General features: G+C 33.6%; 1 protein-coding gene across 1 annotated transcript; it reads right to left on the reverse strand.

Annotated features, from left to right (window-relative positions):
- Positions 1 to 2,985: 2,985 nt before the first annotated feature.
- Positions 2,986 to 12,309, reverse strand: LOC148612704 (neutrophil collagenase-like). Its single transcript, XM_088594362.1, has 11 exons — positions 12,118 to 12,309; positions 11,711 to 11,796; positions 9,560 to 9,729; positions 8,947 to 9,022; positions 7,777 to 7,916; positions 7,183 to 7,440; positions 6,286 to 6,399; positions 5,634 to 5,810; positions 4,506 to 4,630; positions 3,785 to 3,936; positions 2,986 to 3,372 (listed from the first exon to the last, which is right to left on the reverse strand). Exons 1-11 carry the CDS (start codon positions 12,208 to 12,210, stop codon positions 3,279 to 3,281), a joined length of 1,485 nt encoding a protein of 494 aa, XP_088450488.1. The 5' UTR covers positions 12,211 to 12,309; the 3' UTR covers positions 2,986 to 3,278.
- Positions 12,310 to 12,996: the final 687 nt, after the last annotated feature.

Genomic DNA, 12,996 nt, shown 5'->3' on the forward strand with positions numbered 1-12,996 from the left:
TTTATCATTATGAAATTATATACCTAAATTTCAAAGCACAAAAGAAAGGTTTGTATTGAATTTGGGGGATTATGGCCCCAATTGTTTTAGAATTAGGGACCAAAAAAGGGCAAAACAAGCATTTCATAGAATTTAACTGTATAGCTCTAATAAAAGCATGGGAATGTCTATGATATTGTTCCACAATATTCAACACCACAATAGTTCAGACTTCCGATTGATTTTTGGGGTAAAGAACTTTCAGAAATTGGGGCCAAGAAGTAGACCAGAAACATGCATTTTCTTGGTGTTTGGACAATATTAACTTGACTATTAGTGAATGAATCTTTTTGATTATTAGAAGGTGCCATACCACAAAATGAAGATTGGGATTGATTTTTGGGGTTGTGACTGGAGCCAAGAATTAGGGGACAGAAACAAACATTTTTTTCCTGATTTCTTGGCCATAGCTTGATTATTTCTGGTCTGAATTTGAATTTTTGTTCGTTAAATCTTTATGAAAGTTCTTGCCTGTGTTTTTCAAGCAAATTTTGGAATGAATAGCTTTTAAATTATAAGGAGCCACGCCCAATAAATCATCTTTTTATTTTTGGTGTGATTTTGAAGATTTTTTAAAAATTAGATTCCACATGAAAATTCCTGACTGAATTTTCAATCAGATTTCAGATATTTCTTCCGTTTTTCCAGTTATAAGACATTAAAGGGGACTAATATTGTGTCCACACTTGCTTCAAGTGAACAGAGTTTAACTGGCTGTGTTTGCATCATGCTGTTTTCTGTGAAGCTTGTTATTTATTCCTCTAATGAAAGTGTCTATTTATTCTCATATCTCTGTAAGCACAAGTACCCCTAAACCACTCTACAATGGATTTTAGTCAATTTTTATAGAAAGGTTAGGTGTCATGAAGATAGGCATGAAGAAAATTCATTCTTGACAGCTGTCTGCTAAGGTAGAATATCTAACTTCAGAAAACCTTAGTAATTCAACTCCTCGTAAACTGCTCAGTGGGTTTTGATGAAGGTTGAACTTCATATGTATGTGATAGATGTGCAAAAAGGAAGATAATTATTGTTCGATGCCTTCAAAGGGAGATAGTACAACTTAAGGGTTTAACATGTTAAAAACCTTGTGTAAAAGTCCTAGACAGATCATTGGATTAAGATTAAGTTTTGTAGGAAGATTTTGCATCACATGTAGATGTAGCAATGAAGGTAACTGCATGGGCTTCTTTTATCCACCTTAAATAGCAGTCTTAATAAAAATCAGACAGAAGGAGATTCATGCACGTCAAAACCTAATGAACTGACATTTCTTGTTCAAAAACAATTATTGATCACATATTCAGTCTTAGTTTTTCATTTGGTTGTTGAATTTAATGAGAGTTTTATGTATAAATATGTATGATTTTCTCAAAAATGCAGATCTGAATATAGAAATGATTATCATTCTGTAAAAATATAGCATATGTAGACTGAAAAAGCAGTTTGTTTGCTGGGTTTTTCTACACCATGAATTACTTTACCATTGACAGTGTCTGAATTTTTTTTGTGGACTGGTACTTAAATCCACTTGAAATAAGGATTTTCTTGAGAGATTGATGACAGTTTTCTAGTAAGATACATTATTACCATGATTTTGTCTTTAGTGAACAAGAGGCTCCCAGGAGCCTGAATCGCTCGTGGTTGAATTTTGCCTTTCAAGGGCAATAAATTAAACAAGAAGTCCAACAATTTTGACTCAAGAAAACTTCGATAGGACTTATCATAAGGATCATTTCGGTAAATGAAAGTCTAAATCTATCATAGTTTTCAAGACATTGGCTGAAAACTTAAAAAAAAACCCTGTCATTTTCCCCAGTCAAGGGCAATAACTCTTATAAAGCATCTGACAAATTTTATGCCTGAAGACTTGTAGTCCTAAAAATAAGGATCATTTCAGCTATTGAAAGAATTCACCGAAACCTAACCGTTATGGAGATATATGTGAAAAACTACTGTCTGACCCCTATGTTCTATTTTTAGTAACAGTGGCCATGTTTTTCGACGGATAAAAAAAAAACCCACTTCAATTCTATGCAGGATACCCCAAGGAACACTTATACTGAGTTTTGTTTCAATTTGGAAAATAGTGTCAGAGGAGAAGATTTTTGGAAGAAATAACATTAAAAATAGCAAAAAACTTTAAAAAAGGACAATAACTCCAACATGGCTTAATAGATTCAAATGAAAATTTGACGCAGATAGATATCATCATGCTGAACACTTTTACCCTTTCAGAATGGGCTAAACCTAACCGTTTTGGAGATATATGTGAAAAACTATTGTCTGACCCCTATATTCTATTTTTAGTAACGGCAGCCATGCTTTTGACGGATCAAAAATTCCCCACATCAGTTTTATGCAGGATACCCCAAGGAACATTCATACCAAGTTTGGTTCCAACTGGTCAAGTAGTGTCAGAGGAGATTTTTGAAAGAAATAACATTAAAAATAGCCCAAAAAAAAAAAAAAAAAAACCTCGAAAAAGGGCAATAACTCCAACGTGGCTGAACAGATTAAAATGAAAATTTGACCGCTGATAGATCTCATTATGCTGAACACTTATACCCCTGTAACCGTTTTGGAGATAAATTTGAGAAACTACTGTCTGACCCCTATGTTCAATTTTTAGTAACCGAGGCCATTTTTTTTCGACGGATCAAAAATACAATTTGAAAAATTGTTAACGAAGACGGACGCCAAGTGGTGGCAACAGCTCACATGGCCTTCGGCCAGGTTAGCTAATAAAAAACGACATTTTTGTGTTGGGTTCTTGTAAGGGTTTCCAACTAAGGTGGGTTACGTTCCTTTGAAAAACTTGCTAAAATGGTTTGCATTTCGTAAAAATGAAAAACAACTGTTAAGAGGAAGAATTTTCTGCCTTGGGATGAGGTCCTTCTGTACCTATACACCCAGCTGTATGACATTATGGGAAACCTTAAAATATCTGTTGTCGTATATATTTATTTTACAATATTTACATATTTTAATACATGAACTAGCTATGATAAATGCATAAGATAAAACAAAAAACACACATTTTGGAGCTGGAGTACAAATCTTGAGAGATGTGTCTTTAAATAATGTCATTTTCCCAAGTGCCTAACAAATAGGCAATTAATTTTGGGCAGCTAATGAAACATACAAACTAATTCTTCTGTTATCTAAAATTAAATTTGGATTTACAGACATAGTTTACAGTATTTCAGTCAGAACCGTCAGTGCATCTTCATTAAGATCTACTTAGGAACTGGTCGACCACATCCGAGCCAAGCTGGGGCCTTGTCTTTTCTGTATTCTGTCCTTCTGTAGGAGTTGTTGAACTTGAAATACCTGTAATAAAATCATAATGAAGAATTTTGTACAATTAAAAAAATTAAACCTCTCTTAACTATAAAAAAATGGAACAGGTACATTTTGCTGCATGGATAAATATGGATATATGAAAAAGTAACACAGTCCTCTAAAAATGTAACATCTACCGTCAGCATTGCATTTAAACGGGTTGCACATGAAGTCCATCACAAATAACATCCCTACAAATATACATTGCTTTTTTTTAAATTGCACATTTATATTGTTTTTAACTTTAATTCTCATCAGCGGATTCCAAGACCCTATTCATACTGGAAAATTATGGTTCACTTAGGATCACGGTAGTAGATTCCATACTAGGCCAGTCAACATCGCCTCTTAATTTCTAGATACACGACTGACTTATCTGGTAACAACCGTTCATACTTACTTTAATCCCTTAAAGAAGTAGGTATAGCCATCATTTATGCTCACAGCAGCCTCTATATTATTTGGTATACCATTCCAGAAGCTACTGATAGCTTTAGGGTATCCAGAGGGTGGTCGGGTGTAGGACTCGTGCCAAATACTGAATTTATCATCCTGTGTCATAAAAAGTAGTGGTGATTTAATACACTTACAAATTGGTTTAATTTTCCCATGTAGAAATGCATTGTAATCTTCGTGCTATTTTCAGAAAAGGGAAGTGTTCCAAAAAGTCAAAAAATACTACTTATATTAACTACTAATTAAACCCTTAATGTACTGTTAGGTTATTAATATAACGAGAATGGGTATGGTGTACATGTCAAAGAGACAAAAAAAAAAAAACATGAAACAAAAAAAAAAAAAAACAAACAAACAAACAAACAAACAAACAAACAAACCCATCGGGATGAAAATGTCGGACCAATCCGTAATATTAAGTACAGTGATTTTGAAACATGACACTGAAAACAAGGAAATTAACCCTTTAATTTATAAACCCTGTTACCTTTACAAATTGACAGTTGTCCTATAATATAAAACTTCGAAGTTTTGGGACAGTTTATATTTGGACTTTTAAAATTATGCTCAACAACATCATGACGTTATTTACCATCTGGCACGACTGAATTTCCTATTTTAAAAAATCGAGTTCTTATAGAACAACCAGAACTATAGAAACTTACACTAAAGACATAGATATTACTCATGTAGACGACAGCAGCATCTATCTTCTGGAAGAATGGGTCGCTGATACGTTTTGGAAAGCCAGAATCTAGACGCCATCTTGTGTAACGGAACAATTTGTTACCTGAATAAGAAATATTTAAAAAAAATCAAAATGCAAGAAAGGAAAGACATGAACAAAAACGAACTAACATAAAACAAGTAAAAAACCAAAAGAAAACAACACACAAACAAAAAACAAACACCAGAACTGGTATAATTATCCATGATCATTATGGAGAGAATAACCAGATGACACTTTCGGCATTTGAGATTTTTTTATGAAGTTCTAAAAGTAATCAAGGGAACCAAGATTCAATAAAGGAAAAATATGACACGTTGAACAAATCAGTTTTCATGGTGCAGATGGATACACCGTAACGATCCACGAGTCCACGATGACGAACATGGGTGCGGGGGGAGGGGGTAGATGCGATGTATCAAATCCCCGAAGATTGTTTAACAATACGTCATTTATATAACGGAAACTGAGATTAAAGGATCTAGCGAAACAATATTCTCTCTTTCGGATCAGATCAGCTATAAAGTCAGCCTCATAAGAGTGAAAGAATAGGTAGAGGAACACAATTTGTTTCCATTGGAATGCCAACCGTTTGTTGAAAAACGCGTCCACCGCATTGGACAGATATGTTGTCGATAAAAAATTTTGGAAACATCTTCTGTATATTTGGAAAATGATTTGGAATTATATTTTACGAGTATGAGGAATCTCTACCAAGACCTATATATTTGTATCTAGGTGTACCATCATTTCTGAAGAAACGACGATGTATAATGTTTTTGAGTCGGGATTTTAACTGAGTATGGGGAATAGAATAGATGTATACAGTGTTGAACAATCATAGGAATTAATGCTATTGTATTTTGATAATAATCTTGAATTGAGGGTCTCCAAAAGATCTTTCGAATTTTTTAGGATCCACATTGAAATAATACCACTACGGGAGTAACAAGACTTAATGTTACGGTAAGACTGGAGACAGTCTTTTTTTGTTACTGCTATATAGAGTGTTCTTATGTCTCAGCTTGGCAAAATCTTATTCTGAATTAATATTAAAAATACCCACCTTTGAATATATATAGTCTTCTATAGGTGTCCATGACGGCAGCACCAGTATTGATTGGTACTCTGGGAGTCAGAACTTTCCTTGAGACTCTAGTAAAACTTTTCTCTATTCCATTATTATCGTTGTCTAATTTGTATATTTTTCTATATCTAAGTGGATAGACTCTACGGTCTTCAACTGTAAGAGCAAGATAGAAATTTCAGAGGGTAGGTTGTGCAAATGTCGAAATAGCCACAATATAACTATATCAAGACATTGAGGGATTTATCTCCAGAAATATATTTCTTAGCATATTGAACTCGTCCATATTTCTTGTCGAACTAATTTCTTATCGTTGCTGAAGACCCATGGGTGGCCTTGAGCTGACATTTTTTTTTTATCCCGGTGGGGTTGTTTTTCTCCGACATGTTCACAACATCCATTCCCCTTATAATTATAATGAAAAAAGGTTTTGTTCTTAAACATGTAACACTCTTATTCATAATTAACTTTGGGAATGGTTTGTACAAAATGGAGGAAACGTGATTAAAGCAGCGTACAGGCTCAAATATCCTGGATAAAAAAGAAAAAAAAATAATGGAACCAAGGAAAAAATGCATATCAACAAATCTTACGATCTAAACATATTAATAACTACCATTCAGTAACATACCATTATAAAATATAGAATCAAATTTCAAGTTGCATATTTCAGGTTTAGGTGTGGACGGTCTTCTTGTTGTTCCACTTGGGGGTCTTGTTGTCCTTGAGGGCGGCCGTCTAGAACCTATAATGTGTTTCAAATAATTGAAAAAAACGTTTTTTAAATGAGGTATCAAATATTCCATGCAAAAACGCCGATATAAATAGGCTAAGTGGTCATGCTAACAAGTACAAACAATATGTACCCCGCTGTCGCAAAAAAAGTTTGAGTGCAAAATTGTCATAACTCCTGTAAAATTTGCTGAGTGAAAATAGCGGTGCAATTATCGACAAATGGTGACTAACAATGCAAGAAGTTTTCTACAAAATCCGTCTAGCGGTTTCAGAGGAGTGGCATCCACAAGTTTGACCGGACGGAATGACACTGGTATTTCTTGATAGGTAGATCCGCATAGCGGCGGGTGATAATTATTATATTTTTTGCAATATCATATACTTTTACTAAAGTAGTGGAGAAACGCAGTGACGGGTAAATGCAAATGATAACGGCCCCTAGTACTAGTATCATATGAAATAGAGCGCTTTCTTAGATTCCAGATTTGTGGTACATGGTAAGTAGATAATTGAAATCTTTCGGTTAATATATTTTATAGATGATATTTAAAAAAAGAAATTAGAGATTCTTTTCCTTTATATAGAGGATACTTCTAGGTAAAAGATAGGATGCAGACTTCACGGATACTCCTAGTTTATGCCGCTTTTCTATACGTTTGATATTTCACGTCTTTTGATAGATGTTCGGGCTTTAAATATCGCTCTGACCCTAACATAACTTTATGCAAACAGTTATTTACTTAAAGCATTGTTTATAATTCTTAACTTTGGATGCACACAAAATAAAACATACCATAAAGTGTCTGAATTCTACGGATGTCATCATTATTCAGTCCATAGTTGGGATCGTAGCCTTGATAATAGGGTGCCATTAGTGCTTTAGAGTCAGATGAATGACCAAGGCCAAGGGCGTGCCCAAACTCGTGCGCAGCTACAATCTCCAAGTTTGTTCCCGTTTTTGTTCCTAGAGTCCACTGTTCATCATCGTCGAAATGAGTATCACCCGAAATATCATGTGTTCCAGGGAAGAAGGCATGCGCAAGAGTTCTTCCTAATTGGGATAATTAAGCATATATGTTAATATACATCTTAAAGTTGTACGTTCCTGTAACTTTAGTTGATAAAAACGTGATATTCGCACTCCTCAAACTGCAGTCAATGAAAGCATACATTGTGTTTTGAAATTAAGCGATATTGCACTGTACATTGTAACCGAAAAAGCAACAAACTTTTTTTCGGGAACTTAATACCCCAAATCGTCAATACATAAGTTATGAGATTTTTCCTTTTGACTTTTGCCATTTCTAGTACATTTGATCAACTTGAAACGTTAAATACTGTTGATTTTTCGTCTCTTTAATTTTCTCATGCATAATGCGATCCTTACCTCTGCCATCAAACGGACTTCCATCATAGTGGTTCCCTCTGGCATAAGAGATGAGAATGTCGGCATCTCCACTGCTGACTTCTCTAATATCCAGCGGGGTCACATCTGTCCATTTCTTAAAGGCATTGATGTAAGATCGTCTATAATATAGACAGATCATTTTTTTTATTAAACAGCGATAAAAATCAGGCGTTCATTGCTAATATAACACAATGTACACTTTTTACTACATACTTTGAGGACGCTTACCCTGCCGTTGCACCTGGTCATAGTTTTCCTTTCCTCGTTTGTCTACCCCGGACTTGACTTTTTATGAGCAACTCGGCGGGTGTTTCTAGAAAAGCAGAGGACGCTTATTCTACCGGTGCGCCTGGTCCATGCTCCCACTTTTTAGTGGAGTCCGAGTTGCTCATTTGCTTTTGTTACTTTGTATGTATGATTTTGGTTACTTTATGTTCTTTGTTGTGTGTGTCTGTTTTCCACGTCTGGTCTTTGTCCCTGAATTGCATTCTTTTGATTACCGCTATAGCCTTGGTTCCCTTATTACTCTTTGAATTCCCAATTTCAGATGTGTAGCACCAAAATTTTTAGATGGAATATAATATATCCCCAATTTTCGATTGCTTTATTATTGTTTATCTTTACTCTGATTAAATTTACGCCCCCTTTTAACGATTTTTGAAACTCTATTATCCAATCTTAATTATACGAACGGAGAGTTAGCGACCTCCTATACATATTCATGAGCTGAAAAATGAACGGCTCAAAGTCTTCCTGTCGGAAAGATAGAATTAACACAGACCAAAAGTATGTGTTTTAGGAAGTCCCACATATTCTCGTTGGCCGAGAAATCGGTGAAATGATAACATAACGGTGCATTATCAAAGTCAAATATTATTTGAGTGCAAGTAGCTTCGTTCCTCATAGGCAATAAAATCCTATCTGAAATTGAACTGTCTTTGTATGTTAACAGGGACAGTACGGACCATACCACTTTTAAATTGTCAGATTTTACAAATACCCTTCTCCTTTACTCGACCCTCTAACGACCGTTCAAAAACACAATAATTTTCCGTTTATTCATTTGTGTTAACTATGAATTTCAGAATTTTTCTTGACTTTCAGATTTTTCTACATATTGACTATCTCACATCTATTTATATGACATACCTCTGAGATGTTGATCCTAATTGTCGGGTATATCCCATAATTTTCCAGCTAACTTTGTTGTTTTGCCATTTATAGACTGTAGAATTAAATTACATAGAAAAAAAGCCTTACAAAAATGTTGATAACATCTCCAATATGCATGCTTTCAGAAAATTACAGTTTAAACAATTCTCTATATAGATAGGCCCCAATGTATTTTGTCCATGCCTCAATGTTTGTTTGTATAATCCAAAATGCTCATTATGAGTTTAAGTTTAAGTTTTTCTAATCATATTTTTGTCTTTATATTTACAGTATGAAATTTCTCAACTGTTTTTCAACAGTTTAGAAACTATTATTAGGCTATCCAGGTCATGCTACATAATGCAGTATTCGGTTTCAAGGGGAGAATTATCCGTTTTATTTCTTTATATCAAAACTACATGTTGTTAAATATATTTCACAATTTCTGCACCCCTCCAAAAAAAAAAAAACAAAACAAAACAAAACAACAAAAACAAAAAACAAAAAACAAAAACAAAACACTAGTTTATACCATATAATTATAGCCTCTATATGGATTCCATTTTCATATTCAGCAATTTAGCCTTGATAAAATATACGATTTATTCACCATTTCCAAGTGGTTTTAACTGTACACTTTTAGGATCTTTATTTAGTTCCCCTGGCCTTTCACTTGGTCTAAGTACATCTTTTACACCACATCTAGGCGCTTTCATTTTGGCTACTGTATCTTTATTTAGCTCTCCAGTAACTGGAAGACCTGTCATAGTCTGGAATTCTCTACAATGTAAGTTACAGCTTACGACTCGTAGTTATCATGTTTTAATTTTTCCCAACATAAATAACGCAAGTGGTTGATCCGATTTCCGTACTTTCGTACTGTAACTATGTCAGAAAATAGTCGACCAGTCAGGCTCTATCATCGCTAGAGCAGTATCCAACGCAATAATGTGTTCGTGAGTCCCTTATTCCATGCTGCCAGTTTTCCTGTCAGAATCCTGCTATTGGACCATTGCAAATCATGTCATCACCATGTACTTTGGTTTTCCCGGTAATAAGCCCCCAACTTAATGGAAAATAAAAAAGCCACAACGCAAACCTAAGCATAAAGAGAGACAATTTGACAAGAAATGGGACACAAGGCCTTTTTATACCAACAACTTCATTGGTGATAGGTAAGAATATTTTGTTTTCGGTAAATTGGCTTCAGCATGGTAATCATGTTCTGTACCCAATATGAAAAGACATTGAACAACGCCACCTTGAGTTATGATCAATTGAAAAGAAAAAAAAACTAGAGTCAAAATGTACTTGATAAGCATAAAATTCTAAAGTGAAATAACACTTAAATGCACTCAAACTATTTAAAGTAAAATGGACGACACGACCTAACGAAACTTTTTCTTTTCAATTAACCATTCAAAGAAACATCAAATGTAAGTTTTACTATGATCTAACAAAACTATAAGTGCACTCATAAGCATGACAAGACATTACTAGATTAAATATATATAATGAAGTGACGTTTCCTGATTTTATACACAACATCAGGAGGATTATCCTTCATTTAAATTCTGAGCTATTTCATTTGCATAGTTTTAATATATATTTGATACAAACACAATCCATTATACGAAGCGGATAATTTTAGACCTTAGGACATGCTGTTTGGTTTAATTTATCCCCTCTCGGTGCGAAAAATTGTTCTATAACTAAAGTTATTATTCATTATAATTGTAGAAAATTTGTGTCGGATGAAAATGCTGTTTTTGTACAACTCTTCTAATGGCAACATTCAATAAATATGACAAAATCATCTTTGAATATGTAGAGCAAAACGAGGGAATGCAACGATACAATATTTAAAAAAGATTACAAAGAAAACAAAAAAAAGGGTATATGAGAGGTTTAGTAGCATACATAATTAAAAGAAGAGAAAAGGACAATTAAAAACGTGGATGACTTTTTAGAATATTTTATACATACGATTCAAATGAACGAATTGAAAGCATTACAATGTTATAGGCATTGATGATACTTTTAAATACATATGTGAAATCCATTTTTAAAACATGAATCTCTTGTTTTGAATATTAAGTTTTAAAAGTAAACAACATATTAAAAATATTTCAAATGCTTTCGAAAAATCTTTATCAGGGGCGGGTCCAGGTGAGGGCGTAAAAACAAATCCCCAAAAAACTATCGTAATCTGCTTTATATTGTATTGGATATGGCAATTAATCATATTCTTTCATTAAACATATCGAAATCTGCTTTCCTTTTATACTGATACTCGGAAATACGCCCCCTTCATAAAATCCTGACCCCGACCCTGTTTATAATGATACAAACCTCAATTGACGAAGATTAAGGATCTAGATAGAAAACAAGGTTTAAAACAACATATAGAAATCGTAAGTAAATACTAAACACCTACTATCTTCATAAAAAGACAGCCGACGCAGTAAAATTTTGTTCTTTTTAATTATAATTTTCTCTTATTAAGTTCCCTTGATTACTCTTTCTACATTTCATTCAGGAGATAAGACATGGCACGCAATTTCGATACATTTTTTTTTCAAACGCCACTAAGTTATCAGTGTTTGGCCAATCGGGAAACAGAATTGCGGTCAGGTGACTTGCGTGTCCATGGAAGAGCGTTAAAACAGAGGGTAAAAAGTGAAACTATATCGACTACGTCGGAAAAATGCATAACAAATGAGCAGTTTAGAATACTCTATAATGGCACGCGCTGACCTACCTGATTGCTCTTTCTCTGTCACTAGCATCGTGTCCACCTGTGGTGTCTCCAAGCTCATCCATATATCCAAATTCTTCTAAGAAACTCTGTAACAAACATTTAAAAAATGTCAAAGAAATACATAAAATGAATACCAAATATGATGAATACTCTTCATTTCAACTGCTTATCCTTTTGCAAAATACCCAAATATTTACTGTAATACATCAGGATCATAAGAGCATTGTGTGATTACATGAGATAGTCTGATGGAAAACATGCTTAAATGTCCTATTAAAGTAACCTGTTTTAAAATAACTGATGCGTTAGATGAATTAAGAGGACAAATAAAAAAATTCTCTTTTTTTTTGGCTACGTAAACGATCTCAGTTAGAAAATATACACTTTTACAGTTAAATATCACTTACATCAACTTGAAACTCTTCTTGTCTTTTTTCTCTTGTTGGTTTACTTGCACATAATGCAATTAAGCATAAAACTAAAACTTCAGTAAAATGCATGGTTGCAGCTGGAAGACCCTTTAGCAGAGTTCGTTTCTCATCGTTCTTGACCTGGAGATTTATCTATCCTACTCCGTTCAAGTAGGGTACAAGATGACAAAGCTTCCGGTAATATCATTTCCACCACGTGTTGCCGGTAATACTCGAAAGCCCCGCAAATAATAAAAATCATAAACAAGGTACTTAAGATGGGTTTGTTCTTTTTTACCAAAAGTGTTAATGTACTTTTTATTACATGAAACTATTTTGATATTCGTCAGTGAACATGCTTTGCATGTAAAGTTTTACAATGATCATTCGAATGATTTTTAAAAAGTAGTAATCTACACAATACTACATCTTTAAACAAATGCAAATTAATTTATCCTTATCTTTTTTTGTTTTTCGTTTATTATACATTAATATTAAATTATATTATTAAAAATGTTCATGAGCTTGACTTCTGTAAATTTTTATTTCTTATATCTTACAGTTTTTGTTTTTGTTTTTATTTGTCTTTTGTATTTATATTTATATTGTCTGCTCAGTTTAGGGCCCAGAAAATGACCAATCAATAGAAAATTGATATTGCATTTATTTTATTATTTTCCTGCCATCATGTTTTTGTACGGAATAGTCCTATTGACAAGCCAATTATGAAAAAAGTAAAAGTTCCTTTATAACAGTTTATGTCTTCTATATAGCATAATTTCGTTTGATAAATTCAATGCGAACATAGATGAAAAAAAACATACTGACAGATATATAGCTTAAGTCAAGATAGCTACCGAATTGTTTATTTTTTAA

This window comes from Perna viridis, chromosome 7 (genome assembly GCF_037379345.1).
Source record: "Perna viridis isolate PV_CMFRI_1.1 ecotype Kerala chromosome 7, ASM3737934v1, whole genome shotgun sequence".
NCBI classification, from domain to species: Eukaryota; Metazoa; Mollusca; class Bivalvia; order Mytilida; family Mytilidae; genus Perna; species Perna viridis.